General features: G+C 45.9%; 1 protein-coding gene across 9 annotated transcripts in view; it reads right to left on the minus strand.

Annotated features, from left to right (window-relative positions):
• Window positions 1-894: 894 nt before the first annotated feature.
• SH3KBP1 (SH3 domain containing kinase binding protein 1) overlaps window positions 895-21447 on the minus strand; it is a 315045-nt gene continuing 294492 nt past the window's right edge. For all 9 annotated transcript variants that reach the window (XM_070603477.1, XM_070603481.1, XM_070603483.1 and 6 more), the window contains 5 exons: window positions 14421-14530; window positions 10594-10722; window positions 6104-6375; window positions 2950-3013; window positions 895-1929 (listed from right to left, as the gene is read on the minus strand). In XM_070603477.1, coding sequence (XP_070459578.1) covers window positions 1888-1929; window positions 2950-3013; window positions 6104-6375; window positions 10594-10722; window positions 14421-14530 — 617 coding nt within the window. In that variant the 3' untranslated portion in view covers window positions 895-1887. The remainder of the gene's footprint in view (window positions 1930-2949; window positions 3014-6103; window positions 6376-10593; window positions 10723-14420; window positions 14531-21447) is intronic.

Raw genomic sequence — 21447 nt, forward strand, 5'->3', positions numbered from 1 at the left:
CATTCTTATATCAGGTGGTGGGAAATCTCTGAAGGCTTCAAGTTTAACATAGAAAAGCTTAGAATAGTCAAGGGGCCCAGGAATGTTTTATGCTGCCCTTGGAAACTTGGCGCTCCTGTCCCCTGGCACACTGAGAGCAAGGCTGCTAAAAAGGCAATATGTCCCGTCATGGGAATGAAGGACAGGAGGTTTCTTTCTTTACACACTCCCTTCCCTTAACTATGCCCCCACCTCAGAAGCCCAGGGTGTCCAGGATCTACAAACACACTGGAGGAAGTAGCAGCCTCAGCAGCAAGGATGAATATGGAGGAAAGAGGAAGGCGGGGGAAGGGAGAGGGGGAGAGAAAGGAAGAGACATTTATCTGTAATCCTTTCGATGATCAATAACACATGGTGTTTTTTTTTTTTTTTTTGCAGCACTCCATTGTTATCAATTCCCATTCTTTGTGGTTGTGCAAATCTATTAATGTTTAGTAGTTTCAATCTAAAACTCAGGAAGTAGACAAAGCAGCTTTTTAGAAACACATAAAACATCTTCAAGGGCCATTAAGGGACCACTCCCACCCCCCCAATCCCCAAACAATCTTGCAATGCAGTATACCCCTTATTTTTAGCTAAGGATGAGAAAATAGTTACATAGTCTAAGGCTGAACTGTTCATTTGCTACAGAGATAAAGAGAACAAGCAAACACCAGTTTCCTGGGGATGGAAAAAAGTAATTCCATAAATGCAAGAAAGACCCAATGGCTACACTTCAACAAGAGCCTCTCCCCATTCTCTTGGACCTGAGGAAGGGATTACAAGAGAGCAAGGCAAATGACATTATGTGAGTACAGTTTAAACAATAACACACACAGATAACCCAGTGCAGGAAATAATACAACTTTCCCCCCCTTGTTTTCATTTGCATTTTACTTTTATTTATTTTTGCTTTAATAATGCATATTCTGTTCACTCAAAAGGTGCAAAGGACAGAAAGCAGGGGTTTAACTTAGCTGATGAAAAATCAAGCAGGGGTGACATTTCTAGTTTCATGAACAACCTAAAACCAGGAGAACTTAAAAGTCGCAGCTGGTGCCACAGAGCACGCCCAACTTCACAGCTGTCTCCTCTCAGGACCTTTGGCTAGGGGAGAGAAGCTTTGAAGACAGTGGCCTCTAGTGGACTTTGATAAGTGGCTAAAAAAAATTTTTTTTTGGAATCATGGTAGCTGCATCACAAAAGCTCCAATCAAGAGGGTGGTAAAAAGAAGGCACAGATCATCGCAAATACCAGATTTTCTCTTTCTCTTTTTGTAAATATACCATCATATATAAGCTAAAATTTATCTTAGGGTGGTAGGGGTTGCTGGCAGGAGAAGGGACAAGCTGGACCTAAAATTGCATATGTAATAGAATCCTAGAGGGGACACAAAGCGAGGCAGCTTTCCGCCTGAAGCAAAAGAATGGGACACTTGCTCCGGACTATGTGTCATACAAACACTGGGGGAATCTGTGACAAAACACGATTAAAAAAATCATAAAATTATAAAGCTTGTAAACGAATAATCTGAAATTACATTTTATTAATGGAAAATATCATCAAAATAGTACCACTATGGACTAAACTGCCTGAGTTTTCGTTTCGCATGAGATCTCATAGTAAAAAAGCCTTTAGCACAATTTGCTCTAAGTCACAACCAGTGCCAGACCCAGGACTATACCATGGGGAAGAGTCTCCTCTTGGATGGAACTTGTGTTGTGCTATCAAGACTTTTGTGCTAATCTTTCAAACAGGGACATGTTGAGGCAAACCTTTAATCTTTTGGCACAAGGTTATTTTGGCTGGGGCAGAAAATTTGAGTCTTGGACTCAGGATGAATAATGCAACATTTCATTTATCAAGTATTCATTTTGATTGAAGAGCTTTCTTTATGTCATTAACTTCCATCTATAAAAGAAAAACAAGAGCCAAACAAAATCATAATGAATTGGCTGGTCGGATAGAAGCTGAAAGATAAACAACCTGGTTGATTGAAAGAAAATAATTAACCTGAGAATTTTAAAGGGGAAATGGGTAAAATGACATCTGACTGAAGAGTTGATAACCACGCCAGAAATGACATAAACCTAGAGAACAGGCACACAGATGCGATGAACTAGCATATGGTGGATATTTTCATTCTCAGGCTACCAGTATCTAAAATTTGTCAAAAACAGCAATAATTCCAGTTTCCTGGCAGAGGGTGGAGCAGGCTTCCTGACACGCTGGACCATTCAGCAGTGTTGGAAGGCAGCTGTGGTTGGGCCCTAGGGAGTGTCTATTAGTACCTCCAAAGTGATGATGATGACAAGCAGTCAGCTATCCTTTCTTTAAGCAGCATGGGCCCCAATCACCACCAAGGGCACCAACTAGATGAAAGCTGAAAGTCTGCCTTTGGCCATTTGCAACTCCCACATACTCTCCACCATTTGGTAATGGCTGAGTTGGATTAGAGCCTAGAGGGAGACAGGGCTCTGATGCCCTGGCAGGACTGACATGGTCATCAGGGAGAGGTAAAGAGATGAAGAGAAAGCGCCAAGTGTGGACAGCTGTGGTCCTTGGAGTTCCAAAGACTGCATGACAGAAGCCAGCTGGCAGCGAAGTCCCCCCCAGCGCCATGCCCTCTGGCAGTTACTATAATGAGGCCTCCAGAAACTGGGGGTAACTTTTCACGGAGGAGATATTTCAGATAAATTCCAAATGAGAAACCCAACTGCGGGCACGTTTACTAATTCCTTCCTTCCCCAAGACTTCCTGGATCCTAGGAGAGGATGTGAAATGAGCCTACATGATTCTAAGAAAATTGCCACAAGAAGCGAATCTAAATCTGCAGGAAGTTACAATTATTTATTTTCAAAATAAAGCCCTGACTCTGTTCCCACCTCTAACTGAGCCTCTTATGGTAATATAGGACTCTGAGGGACCCACCTGCAACCGAAGCCGGATTTTCTTCTCTTCATCCAACTCCGACAGCAACTGCTTAAACTCTCGTCTGAAAAGCAAATGGCAATGAAATTAAACAAATGCCCAGAGTTCCCCAATAAGAGGTAAGAAGTCTCTTATCACTACAAAACCCAACCGATCCTTTTACAAAGAAAATGTGGACAAAACATTATATTTTCTTTGCATTGTTATTACTTAAAGTTTGTTGCAGGTGGCAAGGCTTGCCATTATTTCTGGGCTCCCAAAATATGTAGCTCTCAAATAGTAGTTCTGAAATGACCTTTGAGATCCTTCAGTCCAAGCTTCTCCTAAAAGGACAAGTGGAGAAACTGAACCCCAAAGAGGTGGCCTGACTTGCCCAATGACTAGACTCCAGGTATCCAGGCTCATGTTCTGTTGTATTCCCTCTAAGTATTCCTTTATTACAGAATCACTGGTCTTCAAATGTACTTATGTAATAATTTTCATTGCAGACACTTTTACTACTCCATATATGTTTCCTTTATTTTCACCAAGTTTTAAATGACTAAAAGGTTACTGGTATGTTTTCGCAGATTCTCAGAAAATCCCACAAAGAGTAATACTTGAAAACTTGAAGGTAATGTAAGTAAACCTACAATATGGTCATCATGTCATGGAGAAAGTAGATGGAGTTAGAACACACAGTCTGATGTCCTTTCCAAGATTAAATGATGAAGCAGAACAAAACTAATCATCTTGCAAACTCAGGGTTCTATACTTAGGACACTGCCACCATCCCAACTCTCGTCAGAGCTATGCTCCATTTTACCGCATCAACCACTCCATCCTACATGTACATGTTTACAAACTGGATTGGAAAATCAAAAAACAAGGACTGTAGAAACAGCACAATAAATAAGGTCAAAGTTATATTGCATTTTCTCACTTCAGATGAGCACCATGATGGTCCCTATACTTGGGCCAGTGTCTGGGCACTACTGTCAACATGTTGGGGGGGGGGGGGTCTCTGACATTAACCAGGTGTAACTCATTACTGTCTTTATTCAAGCACACGCTATGCACCACCCCCTCAGTGGGCACTACTTAGGGCTTAGGAAAGAAGCAGAAGGTGAGATCCTAAGCAAACAGCACGACTCCAGGAAGACTATGGCAGGCAAAGCCTCAAGTGGTCCAGGTTGGGGGAGTTAGTTGGGGAAGGCAGTGCAAAGAAAAGTCACAAAGTCTTGAACTAGTAAAAAAGGGCCTAGGTCCTTAAGGAAGAAGGAAGATGGGGGCATTGATGGGGAAGACCCAAGGCAGAAGCAGGGAGGTGGGAACTAGCACACTTGAGCTGATGGCTGAGAGGAAGGTGACACCAAGAGCTAAGGTAGGAGACTGGAGGCGCAGGGCATAAAGGCCAGGCTGAGGAAGGCAGCTTTGGAGAGGGGCCGCTATGACATGTTGATTCAAGAAGATGTTGGTTGGGGAAGGACAATTCCAGCCAACTATGCTCAGGCTTCACATTGGGGGAACATGGGGTGTAGCAGCCCCAAAGCACTGGTGGGTCTTTACTCTGAGGCAGGTATAGGCCATTTCAGATGTACGCGGAGGTTCCAGGCACCTCTCAGAGGGCCCAAAGGGCTGAATCCCTGGATCTAGGCCAGTCTGACCCAATGATGGTCTTGTTCAGAAAGCTGAGAACCAGTGCTCTGGGGCCATGAGTTACTGTCTAGGCAAGGGATACATGTCACCTGGACATGGATGGGGCCTTTGGGTACCCAAACCTATAACCTACAGAGCCAGATAGGAGTTTGGGACTTTAAGGCATTAGGGGCAGCCTGGCTAGCCACAGGAGACCCACTGTAGTTCCATCCTGCTGGTTCTGCATATCTATCTGGTAGAGGTAAGGCCAGGGGTCCCCAATTTCATATGACACTTCCCAGCCTGAGTGGAACAGAACCTGAATAGAGCCACAATGCTCAAAGTGAGTTCCACGGAACCCTTGTCCTAAAATGCTCTAGAAAAAAAGGGCTCTGTGATTAAGTATATTTGGGCAACACTGCATATGCTATCCTCTCCATCTTCTTGATAGATAGAAAGGCTCTGAGAAGAAATTAACTTTGTTTACCCAACTATTCCCAAAAGTATCTGATCACAAAACACTTCAGGACCCTCCAGCCCTGTTGGGGGAGGCAGGTGCCGGGGCTTCTGCCAGCTGCAGACGTCCCCCTGGGCGTGACTGCAGGTCTCTGGCCCCATCGCCCACTACTGCCCTGGGCACCTCCCCATCTAGAGGGCCCGGCACCAGGGATACACTGACTGTCCCGGCTGCCCCGTGCGCCATGAACCCGCCCAGGCTCTTCCCTCTGCTGGAGGGCTCGCTCAGAATCTTACTCAGGAAACACCTCCTTGAGGTGCCTCCCACCGCCGATGCCCCTGTTCCCTCAAGAAAGAGTGAACTGATCCCTAAACTCTCTGAGCCTCAGTTTACTCAGGTAAGTACCTCTCAACTTCTAATCCTTTCACAATCTTAGGCACTGCATAGGGCATCCTGAGTCATATTTACATGTGGTATTTATTTTGACTTACAGGTCCTTCTCGCCATCTAAGTGCTCCTTGAGGGTTAGAGATGTGGAGAGAGTGTGTACGTAGACATGCACGGAGAAAGCCCCCTGAATCTCGTGGTGAGAACATCTTGCTGAGTGTAGTCTCACGCTGTAAGATTCCCTACATCTTTTTAATACATTACGGGCCCTACATGTAAGCCAATTACTTCATGGGGCAGCTAATTAAAGAAACTGCAATTTTTCTGATGCTAGAGGAAAAGCTGCCTGTTGGGCTTATTAAGAAGTGGTACATGTGCACACTGTACTTTATGGGGATTTAAAGATCTTTCTTTTTAGCAGCCTGCTGAGCGTGCCACTCCTTGCAAGTGACTCCTCTCGCACACCTGGTGGCCAGCCTGTGCCCTTCCTGCATGCAGCAGATCCAGTTTATACATGGAGCTCAGCTAAATGAAGCCTCTCAGGTCTGCACCCACTCCCACCCCCACTGCCACCATCACCGGGGAGGCCAGCCCCCCCTCCAGGCAGGCTGTTCCCCAGGCTTGTAGCACTAGGCCCTGGCCCAGTGGAGAGCAACCCGGGAGGCGGTTGAAGGCAGGTCCCCAGACACTCACTTCTGCTGGTCCTTCATGCTCTCGATGATGCTCCTCAGCTCTCGGACCTGCGTCCTCAGCTCCTCCACGGCTGCCTGGCTGCTGGCCACAGGCTCCATCTTTGGTTTTCCTTCCGTGCCGAACAGAGACGGGGAGTTGGCTCTGTGTCCGGCTGTTCCCAAAGAGGACGACAGGGGGGAGGGTGCCACCGAGGACAGAGGGGCTGCCCCGCCACCACCACCTGCAGCCATGGTCCCTGGCTTGGGCGGCAGGGATGCTTTGTTGTCAGACACCTGTGCCGAGGGAGGGCAGAGATCAGGCCAGGGATTCGTGTTTCGTAAAAGCCCGCTCTACCTCACTGTCCCCGCCTCTCCACACACTCCTCACTCATTCCTTCACCCACACGTCCCCAAGGGCCTACTTGGTGCACACATCCTCCCTTCCAGGGTCTTCCCCTCTGTATCTTAAATTCGGTCAGCTTTCTGGACAGGGAGTTCCTACCTGGTTTAATGTACACAGCCAGAGGCCCACCTACTTGCTAGGTTCTGCAAACTCTGAAGTGAGTAAAACATTTTCCCTGAAGGAGCTCAGAACTCAGTGAGGTGCAGACAGACCAAGCAACACACCGCAGGTGAGGGAGGATTCTTACACAGAGAGGTAAGCACACAGAGCTGCAGGAGTAAATGAAAGGGACCAATCATCCTGGAGGGCAGGCATCAGGGAGAAGCTGACAGCCTCGTCCTGGAGGAGGAGGATAGGAGGCGGCCAGGAGAGAGGAAGGGAGGTTGGAGAAAAAAGTTCTAGGAGGAGGCATGCGCAATGCAAAGGTGTAGACAGCAGAGAGCAAAACATATTTATGGGAAGCAGCCATTCACAGGGCTAGAGTGTCAGAGGGGGCGGGGAGAGGCAGGACGGGAGAGCTAAGGCTGGGGAGGTAGAAGGGGCTCATGCAAAGGGTTAAAAAGATTGCACGCCAAGCTAATGATCACTCTGGCTGCAGAAAGGCCTAAAGGGTGGCAGGTCTGGAGGTCGAGAGAATTGCTGGGAGACTCTCAGACAATGAAAGCTAGAAATGGTGAGGGTTTGACTTAAGCAGCGGTCGAGAAGATGGAGGGAAGACAGCTTTGAGAGATGCAGCGAAGGCAGACTCATCCAACCAAGAGATGCAGTCCCTACCCTCATGGAGCAGATACCCCATGACTAGGAGGATGTGGTCCTGGACAGGCTGTAGGGGGTGAGGAGGCAGTACAGATCTAGGGCCATGGGTGGGGATGGAGGAACTAGGCAGTGAGGCTGTACCTTTTATGGGAGGATGAACAGGTTGAAGGCCCAGACAACACTTGCAGTTTTGGACACATTGAATTTTAGGAGCCCGAGGGATAGCCAATGGGACATGTCTAGGGGGCAGAGCCAATGACTAAAAGAGTGAGCTGGGCCAAAGACATCACCAGGGGAAGTGGAAGCCATGGGAGTGGATGACATAGAACTAGAAAAGAAGAGGCCCACTGATGGAACCTGGGTGGTTTCCAAATTGAAGAGGTGGGGAGAGAAGGCAGAGCCTTTGAAGACTGGGACAGAGTGCTGAGAGAGGGGGTGAAGCCAGCCCAGAAGAAGGGCCTGGATTATGGAAGTCCCCTGGAGGAGAGTTTCCCATAGAAAAAAGAGGTTGGATACGTGGGTCAAGGGTGCTGAGAGGGAACCTACGGGAGCCCATTTGGTGGCGCAAGGGACTGAAACCTGATCAAGACAGGTCAGCGTCAGAGTGAGAGGGGAGAGGTGTGGCCTGCAAGTTTAGAACTCTCCTTCCAGAAACTTGGCTGAGGAAGGAAGATTGAGGGGGGAGAAAGAGAGAGAGAGAGATCAGAGAGAAGCATCAGGAGGAGACAGGATCAAGGAAAGGTTTCGTTTACTTTCAAAGGGGAGGCCCTGGGCTGGATGATGTGCTAAGGGGAAAGGCCAGCAGAGAGCCAGGCTGAAGATGGAGGAGACAGGCAGGGGAGGCCTGATGGGGAAGTGTCCTGAGGAGGCCAGGAGGGCACAGGGAGTGGCACAGTCATGGGCGGGAGGGAAGAGGGGCACGTGGCAGGCCTACGGGAAGGTGAGATCAGGCAGGTGGGGAGGAGGGCAAGTAGCCGACAGGATGTTGGGGGATGAGTGACGGGGCAGGAGTTGAGGCTGGTGGTGAAGCCGGGCAACGCAGCAGGGACTCCCTCCAGCAGCATGCGCTCAGGGCAGGAGCCAAGAAGGGGCTTGGCTAGCACGGTGAGGAGGCAGAGTCTGGATTCAGGCTGTGCTAGAGGGAGAGACTGGGCAGAATGAGCCAGAAGCAGATGGGCCATCATTCCCAGCCTCTCTGCTCGCCTTTTCTCTGCCAAGTTACCATTGAGGAAAAGCGCTTTCTGCTGCCAGGGAGAGCGATCTGCCATCCCGTGCTTATTGCTAGTAGGAGTTCTAGTAAGAGGGAAGAGGGACTGACATTATGGAGCACTGGTCATATGCCGGATGTCGGCTAGACAATTGAAACGAGGATCAGTTGGCACACACGGTTGACTGAGCAGGAAACTGAGGCTTAGGGAGGTGGTTGAGAAACTCCCCAAATCTCACAGCTAATAACTGGCAGAGCTGGGATTCCATCTCCTCCCCATCAGCTGGACCCTCGAGCCTGGAACCCTGACTGTGGCTGCCTGAGTCTAAAGAGTCATGGTCTCCTGTCCTTATTTTCTTCATTTCTTTCCTATTCTTGGGTTCATACTTTTCCCCATTTCCCACCCTGCATCCTTATTACCTCTCCCAACCCACCACTGTCCTCACAGTGACTGACTTCCAGGCATTTCTGTAATCAATGCTTCTCTCAGCATTTCCTACATGACTCGCTCTCCTGGCCCATTTCAGCTAACACGTACTTTTTGAAGTCCTCACAGAGTACAGGCTACCATATTCCCTGACCAAATTAGTTCAAGTGGAATTTCTAGAAGCAATAAATAACATGAGATGACAACTCCAGGGAAGTGAAATAGGCTAATGGAATAGAACTGCGCAAATCAGAAACGTGAAGAGCTGCTGGCCACCAGTAGATGTCACTGTAGAGACACCCGAGGGATGTCAGAGAGAAGGCAACTATAGGTATACCCATAGTCACCAGAAAAAAGGAGTCTAAATCCAATTTCTGCAAAAGGAATCCTTTTATAAAGGAAGGATGCTTCAGTTTTGTGCATAATTACAATTGATCTGTTTTATAGAATCATATTTTTGCTTACTGTATCAGATTTTTAAGAAAATCTATACATGTAAATTCTTAAATCTATACCAAGGAAAATCCCACATAACCTTTGATTTCTTTGTGTTAATTCCTGCTTCAAGTGCCTTAAAAATGACTGTAGCTTTATGCTCTTAGGCAGAAAGCAGTTGCAAATGTTTACAGAAAATAATTCCAATTGACTGGGTTCTCAGCACAAGAAAAAGGAATTTTAAGATCTTGGGTTTACATTCATAGAAAGAACAGAACTTGTACAGGGGACCCTTCGAAAATCACACGCAGTTGCTAAACATTATCTTCTTTGTTTCTCACAAGCCAATAACTTAAAATAGCTATATCATCCCCTGGGCATGCAATGAAAGTAAAATGTTTTTAGGCTATAAATTTATCCTAATAAATGAATCCAAACCAGCTTTTCTTTAAGAGACCTCCATTAGTTATTCAAATTCATGAGCTACCAACCATCATTTGTGACACCACCAGTTTTGAACATAAAAGTCAAGATCTGTGGGCACAGGGCACAGCACTTAATATATTTAATGTATTCTTTCCTGACACCTCCAGGGTTTTTAAACTGTTTGGGTTGTGGTGCTGGTGATGGTGGTGGTGTCAGCGTGCAAGGGCATTTATGTATGTGTCGTTGATGGCATGAAGAGATCAGATCACAAGAGAAAACATAGGAAATCAACAATTGAACTTGTATCTCAGGGATTCTGCCCAATTTTGGTGACTTTGTAACATGCTTCAGGGATTTTGATGGCTAAAGTAATCACTGTCACTAAAACTTGCGCTGTTATAACGGACTGAATGTTTGTGTCCTCCCACATGCGGAAGTCCTACCCTCTGCTGTGATGGTATCTGGAGGAGAGGTCTTTGGGAGGTGCTCAGGTTACAGGGGTGGAGCCCTCATAAATGAGACTGGTGTCCTTAAAAAAGGGACCCTAGACTGCTCTCTCATCCTCTTTCCGCCACATGAGGGTATAATGAGAAGTTGGCAGTCTGCAACCCTGAGGAGAGCCCTCGCCAGAACCTGACCATACTGGCACCCTGATCTCGGACTTCCAGCCTCCAGAAATATGAGAAATAAATTTCTGTTGTTTATAAGCCACCCAATCTATGGTGCTTTGTTATAGCCGTCCAAAGTGACTAAGACATCTGTTTATGCTTGTTGGGTTTATAACTCATCGTCAGAGCATACACGAAAAGGCAGGGATCCCATGCTGTTGGGACACCCTCGCCACGGCTAGTCACTCACTTGGGATATGGTAACAGTCTTTGAAGTTTTCTTTGACGCGTCCACTCCTCTGTGTGCAAGCGAAACGTGCTCCTCTCTTTCTTCCTCAGGACTTGGGGAGTCAAAGATATCAGGGCTTGAAAGGGAAGACTGGAGAAAGCCAAAAGAAAATGCTTTTGTCAGAATCACACCTTAGCTGACATAGCTTTTGTTAACATAATGCTGTATGCTTTTCAGAGCACTTGACACTTCTATTTTGTTTGTCTCCTCATTATAACTCTGGGAAGCAGAAAGCGTGCTATTATCTGTGCATTAGAGAGAGTGGCAGAACTAGGACTGAGAAGCAAGGTTTCCTATACCAGGGATCTTTCTACCGATGCCCATCGGTCATTTCATCTGTGCAAACATCTGTCATCCATCTTTTCCTGCCCCCTCCATCCCTCAGAGCCTACCTCCTCTCTCTAAACATTTGCTACCGTATTCCAAGCACTGAACTTGGTACTGCACTTAAAGGTGACATGCCAGACACAGTCCCTTCTCTCATGGGGCTGACAGTCCAGTGGGGAAGGACACACAGGTCAAAAGGAGGCTGCCTCTAACCTCCTCCATTCCCTCCTGATCTTTTTCCTTGAGCCTTTGGCAGGACCGCTAAATCTGCTGTAAAGTGAAGTGCCTAAAAGAACTTGTCTGAGAGGAAACTGTTTCCAGGGGCAAGGGATCCGCAGGCCTGTGGTCAAGTGACCAGCGCCTCCACAGCCCTAGAGCACAGCCCTGCCTGCCAGCACAGCCAGCTCACATCTAATTGGGTACCTGCTGCCAAATCTCTGCCCTCATTGCCACGGACAATCAACATCCATTTTGGATTCTATCATTGCTGAGGTCTATTTACAGAATGGCAGCATCTTTTGGTAAGATATGAGAATAATACTCCTACCCTTTCTGCCTCACTGTGAAGATGGAAAAGTTGGATGAACATTAACCAATTAACTGGAATTCACTTGGTCATAAATGATCACTGTACTAGAATTTCCCTATTTTAGGACAAAGCAAGTGAAAATAAGAGTTCTCATGGCAAAGAATCTTTTTTAATGATGAATCTCCAGATATATCTTTGGCCGAGCTCATATTCAGCCTCCCCTCTATGACTTCTACTCCATGATAGGAAAATAGTCCTATTGAAAATCACCACTTGGCATCATTACAGAAAAGTCATGTCTATAAATACTATTTTTTTCTTCTGTTTACTCCACTTACTAAGGTAGAAACCTAATACATTTAAGGAATTTTTAAGCAAAGTTTTAAAATTAAGAGGTCTTGTTTGTTAATCTTCATTTAATCTGAAAATCCAATTACCTAGAATAACACCCCCCACCACTAAGCTTTTTTATTAATCTAAGCTTAACTGCTTAACCGCCTTGCAATGTCTGTACCCTTTCATTTTGAGATTTTATTCACAAAGCCTGTTTCCTCCTATATAACCTATGGTTCATGCGCTGCCAATCAAAGCTTGCTCTTTGAATCCTATAAACATAAATAGCTTGAACTAGGGTGAGAGGCCCCAGGCTGGGGAGTCACAACTGGTGCATTTCCTCCATCACTCCCTCCAATGGCTTTTTAGGAATATGTCCATATCCACTAATCCCATTTTGCTATGAAAAACCCACAGGTGCTAAAGGGAAGAAGAGTAAATATGAATTCAATGTACAATCTATACAGGGATGGATGGGAATGAAGGGAAGAACGTATAGTAGTTCCATTCCTTGAAAGCACAGATGTATCCTGTTGTTTTAAGTCTGCAAATAAAATTGTTCCATATAAAATGCCAAACTTTGAGTCATTGTGCCATAAGCTTTCTGTGGGCAGGGACTGTGTACGTCTTGTTCCCAGATACAGCCTTGGTCCCTGACACAGAGCCGAGCCTACAGGAGATAGATGCCTATAAATATTTGTTGGACAAGTGAATGAACAAACGAGTAATCTAAACACAGAGTGAAGAGGAAATGCCTTTAGCTGGTCCCCCAAAATATACACAAACTCCCAGACATGGGATGTATGGACCAAGGGTGGGGTGGGGGATGGTAATTTGAATTTCTCTGTATTTAATTCTGGATGCCTCAAGGCCCTCTAGATCTTAAAAAGTTGGGAAGAATTTGGAGGGAACACAAAAATGATGAAGGATTTATAGAGAAGAGTTGGGAGGTAGGATTAAAAATTTAAGTATAGAGATACTAAGACGCAATTAAATGAGTTATGTGTATATGAGGCATGTTGGGAGGGGTGTGGAGAGGTGAGGGGGGAGGGGAAAGAAGGCAGTATTGACACAGTACTCTACATAAGAGTGCAAAAGTAAGCCACTTTTTCAAGTCTTCCTCCCAAAAAAGTGTCAATACATAGTTAGACTTGTTTTATACAAAGAAGAAAATAGGACGACTCAAACCACACTTCCAGACTCAGTATACATGACAGAAGAGCTTCAAAGGAAGTGGCGTTCTTTTTCTTCTAAATGATGACCCCTTAGGTAAGACCAGTGATGAGGTAAAAGTAGAAAGTGTCCTGGGAAACCTGCAAAAGGTTAATCCCTTGGTGTATCTGGTGAAGGTCAGAGGCCTTAGGCCTGCATTCCCAGCAAGGAGAGGCAATATGATACTGGAGACAGTGACACAGAGGGAGAGAAGGAGAGAGAGAGAGAGCGGGGGGGAGAGAGAGACAGAGACAGAGAGAGACAGAGCGAGACAGAGACATTGTTTGTGGAAGGTAAACTTTACAACCTTTGTGGAGGGGAAATTTGTAACCTCTGGCAAAAGCAAAATATGCAATTCTCTTTAACCGACTTTCAGAAAATTTTTCCTTAAAATAAATAATTCTGGAACAGCATCAAGATTTTCCTACAATGACATTCACTTCAGTGTTTATAATGAACTTGAAACAACATATACGGCACAACGGTAACAGCACAATGGCTAGATAAACTCTCACATTCGCGGGTTACAACACTTGGCAGCCATTCATGTGATATTTTGAAAAAATGTGTAATGATTGGGGAGAAAGGTGTACAAGGGGGAAAAAAGCAAGTTCCAAAACAATGCGTACTATGTGATCCCATTTCTGAAGAAATACTTTTATACATACAAATAGACTTTTAAATAAGAGCTAAGGATATACAGCAAGAAATTACCAGTTCTTAGCTCTGGGGAGCAAGATTACAGGTAATTTGCTTTCTTCTTCACACATTTCATTGTTCAATTTTGGTACCATAAATGTGTTAAAGGTTTCCAATAATAAAAGAAGTTATTCAAGATGACCCAAACCAAAAACTTCTACGGGTTATCCAGAATGTTCTGACCGGTCTCTCCTACATGACTAGGTGCCTTGTATGCTTACAGGCAATCTCCTAAAGGTCTGTGCAGGGTTCCAGGGAGCAGTGCTGGCAATGTGGCTTTGGAAGAAAAAGGTTCAGACACTGCCAAGCGCTGTGCAGGGGCAGATCTTTCTTTAGAAAGTTTTGTTTTGTTTACAGACCCAAGCAGCCTTGGTCTCCTTTGCCACCATAAAACGTGACATTTTTTTCTTACCAATTTCATTTCAGATTCAAACAAGAATCAGTTTGGAAGGAGAGAGAAGAAAGGTGGGAATAGGGGCTGCCCACCTCACTGGCAGTTACACAAAGAATGGGTAGAAAGAAATACTGCTTGATTCCAGAAGACTCTCAAATCACTTTCGGTCAGCAGTGTAGCTTATGACCTACCTCTCCTGGCTTGTCTTCAAATCAGCCATTTGCAGAAGAATCCTTAGCTGGAGTCTCTAATCTATCCTGCTTTTCAGCTGTAGAGAAGTAAGGAGACACTTACGGATGTGAGGGACTGGGACGGAGGCCGCCTCCCCGTGGCTTTTGGTCTGCTTGTGGTTGGGTGACTGAGTTTCTCAGTAGATGACACCACGGAGTCAAAACCTTCTAGGTCTAAAATAAAAGTAAAACAGATTTTTAAGAGCAAAAATGGGAGTGAGGAAAGGTTCTTATGCCACCAGCACCTCTTTTCCTTAATAATCATCCTTTACGTCGAGATTACACTTCATCATGTATGAAGGCCGTTTACATCCTTGGTCATCTAATAAACTTCGTTAAAACTGAATGAATAATCATTTCCTCCTTGGTTTAAGAAGCTAACAAGGAGGAGAGAAACATGATTTTTCTTTCTCCCTTCCACAGCTATATTCATAAATCTTTAAAGGTACAGAGAGAAGAGTAAAGGAGGAATCTTCTTCCACAAAGTCTGTTTTGGTAGATAAAATATTCTCGTAGTCTCATCCCAAAAAGCAGTTATCACAAGGTACGACATCCATGGGCGAGTGAATGCTGGTCATTGATGCCTAGAGACAAGAGAGGGCAGGCTCCCCCTCTGGCTGTACCGCAACTCTCTGGCCATCAGCTTTCACCCTAACGTTAGACTATAAACTCCCTAGAGATGGAGAGCAAGCTTCTAGGTCTCCAGATAACTCACAGAGCCTGCCACCATTCTGTTTCCAGATGCCTCACTCAATGGAGACCTTATCTTCTTCAGTCATCAGTCTGCTCATTCATTTACTCCATTATGATTGAGCAACTACTCCGTGCCACCCACAGAGCTAGATATTGAGGCTACACCAGTGAGCACAGCGGAAATGAGCCTGCCCTCAGAGAGCTTACATCTCTGTGACTAATATCTTAGACGAATGTGGAATCATTCAGCTGGATCGTCACTGCACCTGGCATGTGACGAGGAGGATGGCCTCTGCCTTTACTTTGCCGCCCTCTTCAAGAAGTGATCAGGCCAAGGGCTTACCTGGTTCTATAGAGTTCTGGGGATTCACAAATCAAGTATAGATGTGGGTGTGATGTGCACAAGAATGGCTGGCAGAAAGGGGCCATCCTGAGACCCATTATTGCTTGTGGCTGGGGCAATGCTATCTCTTCCTGACAAGCAGACCATGTTTCATATGCCATGCCAGGCACTGCCTTCCCAAACTGTTTCCCATTCTCCCTTCTAACAGAGCCCCAGTTTTGTTTCAGGACAATGTGCCCAGCTCCTGGGCTGAACCATGTTTGGTCTAAGCCATTGATGGCAACCCTGCTCCTCTTTGTCTGTGATTGGTCTAGAGGTGGCTGTATAGCCCATTTTGGGTCACTGAGAAATAAAGAGAAGTCTACTGAGAGCCGGAAAAGAGATCCGGCTAGAGAGAGGCAAGTGGGGAGAAGGCCATTTGTGTTGCTGTCCCCTCTTCCTTCCTGCTTGGGATGCTGTTGGGTAAGGACAGCATGCCTGGAGATGTAGTAGCCATCTTATGACCATGAGGAAGGCATGGCCCATACTCTAGGCGATCTTGAGGATATCAGAGCAGAAAAATGGAAAGAGCTTGGGTGACTGACAATCCCGATGAGCCAGTCACCAACCCTAGAAATGACCTAGCACCCAGACCTCTCACGGTTGAAATGAATAACCCCCTATTATTTCAGCTCATTTTAATCAGATAGTCTTTATTAGCAGCTGAATGCATTCTAATTGCCAGAACTACAAATATACTGGCTCAGGACAGAAAAGATAAAAATTAGGTGTTTTTGCCCCTCCTTAATTTGGGGAGAGCTCTTTTGTTGATAGTTATAATAAGTGGTCTGGCTGTGTGACAGCTTTATTCTATTAATGAACAGCCAGGTGCTGTCTGCACACTACTTCCTTCAGTGGAATATGCAAAATCAATCGCAAGTCACTGGTCAGGACAAACCGTTACACGACACCTGGGATTATATTAAGTGACTTTATTCTACCAACTGGTGAATGAATAATTACTCAATGAATTCATAATATCAGGGCAAAGCAAGTATAACCAAAGGTTAACTATCTGCAGAGACAGCACAAAGGAAAATGTCAGTGGTTCTCTGAGGCCAAGGGGGAGCCAGTCAGCACCTGGCACCAGAGCTAGGCTCCTAAAAGGGCCCCACTTCACCAGCTCTAGGGGCTCGGGGATGGCCCAAGATCCCCACTGCTAGGTGGGCCTCTCCAGAGCCGGCTCACTGGTCTGACCCTCTCAGAGACCTTTCTCTTTAAGACAATCTTATTTGCCTAAAAGGTTCCCCTTCAGACCCTACCCCAGGACTCGCCTCTACCAACTCCACGTTGTCAGAAATTGGAATTTCCCATTGTCCACTTGGATTGATGCCAAAAAGCCATCATATGACATTAATATCCCCCAAATTCTTTTAAATCACTTTTTCTCTGATTACAAAAGTAATACATGTGCAATGTATAATTTAAAAAATATATAAATCTGTAATAGCAAAAGAAAGTCAACTATAATCTTACCACACTATTAGTATTTTGGTATATTTCCCTCCAAGCTTTTCTCTATAAATAGACAGCCTAGTTCACACTATATCTAGTATTGCATTCTACTTATTACACCTAACCTTATATGCCATGACTCTAAAAACTCTTCATAAATATTTTGATTGTTGCATAATCTTCTATGGTATTGCAATTCATGATTTATTGAGTCAATCCCCATCATTAGTTTCTAAATCATTCCTCCCCTCTGATGTTTTTTTATTATGATAAAGTGCTGCACAAATATCCTCGCATGCACTCTACATAGAATGAGTTTAGCAGGTTCTCCACGCGGCTCCCCAACAGGGAGAAGGGGATAAGGCCCAGGACAGGGAGTCTGCTGGGGTGCTGGATGTGGACAACAGGAGGCACAATGGGGGCAGAGGAGGCTGGTGGAGACGAGAGAGGACACCACACTGAGGAGCAGAGGCTGAGCAGGCAGCCAGGGGAGGAGGTGAAGGAGAGAGCTATTAAACGTTCCAGCAAACAAGCCGCTGCTGAGGGCCTTGGCGGGCTGCTACCAGGGGCAGAGAGGGACCACCTAGAACATGGCTCTGTCCAGGAAATGAAATAAGCCCTGGAGGCAAAGCCTGAGCAGGGTGAAGCAATTAAAGAACAATGAAAAGCTAATTGACTCTGGTTCTCCACCTTGGCTGCACAGTGGAACCACCTGGACCATTAAAAAAAGCCTGGATCCCATCCCGGGTATTGACTGAATTTGTCTGGGGTGCAGCCTGGGCGTGGGTAGGTTTTTAATCTCCCCAGGTGATATTACTATGCAGCCAAGTAGAGAAACACCGCTCTAGCAGAGGCTGGGGGCCAAGGAGAGGGAGGGATAAGTAAGGACTCAATCAAGCAGAGGAGAGGAGAGAGCGCTGGAGCAAGGGCCACCAGGTAAGTGGAGGGTGTTCCAGGGACCGCTGAGTAGACAACCTCCCTCGGGCGAGCTGTCGGGAGTAAAGCACATCAGCAGGTTGGGTCCTCCAATGCTGGGCTGGGCAGTGCTGACCTGGTGTGTGGGGCAAGAGAGATGCCGGAGCAAGTGATCAAAGTGGTGACCGGAGGCTTGGGTGACTGGTGACAGGTCAGAAACACCGCAGCTGATGTAAGAAGGAAGCCCGCGAGGTGACCCAGCATGCAGAGTGGGGTGGGAGAGGGATGTGAGGAGCGAGGAGAGCAAATAGGATGGCCTTGGGCCCCCCTTGGGATGGAGTTGGCACGTCCACTGATGTGCAGGGACAGACAAGCTCACACTCAGGAAATGTCTGCCAGACTCCAGGGAGGACTCCATCTTTGTTCCCCACCCACCCTCCTGGGCCCACTGAAATAGTTAAGTCTACCTGGGAGTTAAGGGTTTAACAAGGTGTAAGATAGCAGTCTGTAATAAACCCCACTTTCAAAATGACTCAGAGGTGGGGTGTCTGTCTCCCGCACTTAGACTGTGAGCCCCAGGAGAGCAGGAACTCATCTTTGTGCTCTCAACGTCTAGTACATTCCTGGGGAGAACATGCTTAATATTCTGTAAATGAAGGAACAAGCAAACAAATGAACAAGCCACTGAGTGAACACACTATCTCAAGATAAAACTCCGATTCCTGGAGTGTAGCTTACAGAGGTGGCTGCTAGTGGGACATGAGGCGGCAGCTTCAGGGTGGAAGGCAGCATTCTGTGCCACGGCTGCAGAGAAAGCTTGGCTGGCCCATTTCGTTTTACTGGCTGAGGTCTGTACTAACCGCACACATTGAAGCCTGGCCACACTTAGCCAGTGTCTCCACGACAGATGGCCGAGAAGACTGCCTTGTCTGTCACTCAAGTCAGAGGAGGCCCAGAGTCCTGCAGGGGAAGCCGCCCTTAACCTCGTCATGCATAGTCAGCTACGTTTACCTTTCTACCGTTTGAGCTTGTAAAAAGCACTTTTTGGAAACAACAACAAAACCAAACTGCCAGAAAGAAAAAGACACCCCAAGTATGAGGTTTCTTGCTGAAAAGGGAACCTCAAACCCCAAACTGCAAAGCACTTCTGCTTTGACAGTGAAGGGGAAAACTCTTCAGTACTGTAACATAAATTTTCAGTGGCACGGAGCACGCTCTCATGACTGTGGCCATGGTAGCTGAGATTAAGGCAGAATTTCCATGACTAACCCATTGTGGTGCAAAGAAAATGTCCCAATTTTCATGGTGGTTTTGAAATGAATCAGGCTGAAACTTGATATGAGCTTTCTCAGCCTGGCTGGGAATTTTTCCTCTTAATAAAAAATGGTTTTAATGCCCATAAGCCAATCCAAAACTATTAAACTGGCAAATGTTGGGTATTTTTTAAAAGTTAGTTTCATAAGGATGAGAGGCTCTTGGCTTCTGTGATACTTGGAAGACGAACCCTCTGCAGACATACGGGGCTAATTCACGTTGGACATGGAGTCGGCTTGGAAAGGCCTTTGACTCCTCACAGCACATGGAGTTGCCCATTTTCCATGAATTTCAGTCACACCCTATTTAGTTCAATTAGAAAATGTGGGCTCATTTTCCATGGATGGGAGGGATGGTACCAGTGACCACAGGTGACCTAAGGCACATCCATTGCAAACACAGAGAAGAAACAGGCAAAAGTCTGAGACAAGCCAGCTGTCACCAAAGGAACTGTTTGTGAGCTCTTAAATGGCTCTGTTTATTCATTCATTGTAGCTCGATGCTCCAGACTCCAGAAAAAGCCCTAGAATGGAAGTTTCCTTCAGTTGAAGCCTGGCAACGTCACTACCTCCCAGTGTCTCTGGAAGCCATCCCTGCTCCTCCATGCCCCTGTCAAGGATCATTAAGCTGCTGGAACTTCTCACCTGAAACTGCTGTAATCGATTTCTCACTCCAAGCCCTGTGCCACTCGTCAGGCTGGCACCAGAGAGAGTTGTGTAAGGTTGAGATCTGAGTATGTCCTTTCACTGCTTGAAGTCCTCTCCAAGTTCCCATGAAATGCTGGTGCCTTAGCAGGGCCAAGGTCCTCATGGTATGGCCGGTGCCCATCACTTTCTCTGTCCCTCAGGTAACTCCCTGTCTTCTTTTCCCTGGGGGCCATCAAGGCTTGGCTCAGCAACTGGGACCTCTTCCAAGAAGTCAGACTACACCCTAAAGGCTAGCTTGGGTGCTCCTCTAATCACCCATCACTCCAATCTCAGCATTTAGCATCCTCCCCTGACATTCCTTGTTGACTTATCTGTCTTCCCCCATGAGCCAGGGAAGAAGCTGCGGCTGTCATCTCTGTCTTTCCCAGGCCTAACAGCATTCCTGCTTGTGGTGAGTGTCCAATAAATGATTACTGGACAAATAAGTTAAAGGTCAAATCACGCAGGTAGAATTTTGCTTTCATACATCACTGACAGAGCTGTGGGATTTGGGAACAGAGATCTAGAAACAAAGCTAAAACTTTAAAAAAAAAAAAAAAAGAACCCCCCCTTTTCCTAAAGATTTAAGATGAGAAAACCCTAAAACCATAGGGTCGCAGGTACCCTCTCTGCAATGAAGAATCATCTCAAGGCAGTCTGGACAGGAGGAAATCTCTCCCCACACGTAAATCATTTGACTAGGGTGGAACATCTGTGCAGACTACAAAGATGGGCTCATCATTAAGGGTCAAATGAACACCTGTGTTAGCTGAGTCACCAACCAAAGAATTCTCCTTTGAGCAATGATTAGCTTTTGCAGGAAAATACGCTCTCTGAAATGTGTAAGGATATAGCAGAGTAGCTGTGGTGTTTCATTTATAATCCAGGCGTGACGTTTGCAAGACATAAGCTGCTGAGAGTAGACAAGTCTGAGCTACTGTTCAGCCACTGTCCTCCATGTGTCACACACGCACGCTCATCTAACCCTCACAAAAACCCAGGCCCTGTAGGCGCTACTCTCTTCCATAAAGGGAGAGGGGGAGGGTCCGAGGTTAGACAACTTGCTTTCTGGTCACAACCAGAAAGTGACTGGGCCCACATTTAGATTCACGTCCATGGAATACTTTCCAGTCCAGAGCACTGGCCGGACGGCAGGAACATTTGACCTTACTTATTCAGCCGATAGTGAATTCTGAGAACTGTTTCCACATCAAGAACAAGAAGAGATATTAGGAAAAGCAATTTTCTTTTGTGAAGAAACCATTCTATGCTCTGATAATAAACTGCCTTGGTTCTATTGTACTCAAATGTGTTTTTAAACAGACAGAAAAAGGCGCTGGCTTCTTTAAGGCAATCTCTGCCAAGAAATGTAAAGAGTTAAGCAAGTTGAGTGAGAATGTTTGGCTATTCGGTGCAAAGTAACTTTTATATGTAAACTTGTAGCTCAAGAATAAGAGGGAGATAAAGATTTACTGCCTCATTCGTTTAATCAAACATTTATTAAGTGTCTACTGCGTGCCCGGCATAGTGATAGTTTTGAGAATGAAAGTACAAGCATTCTATATTCGTGCTATCCATTAAAACCTGCTGAGATGATGAAAACCTGCTATATCTGTACTATCCAATATGGTAGCCACTAGCTCCAT

This window comes from Equus przewalskii, chromosome X (assembly GCF_037783145.1).
Source record: "Equus przewalskii isolate Varuska chromosome X, EquPr2, whole genome shotgun sequence".
NCBI lineage: Eukaryota > Metazoa > Chordata > Mammalia > Perissodactyla > Equidae > Equus > Equus przewalskii.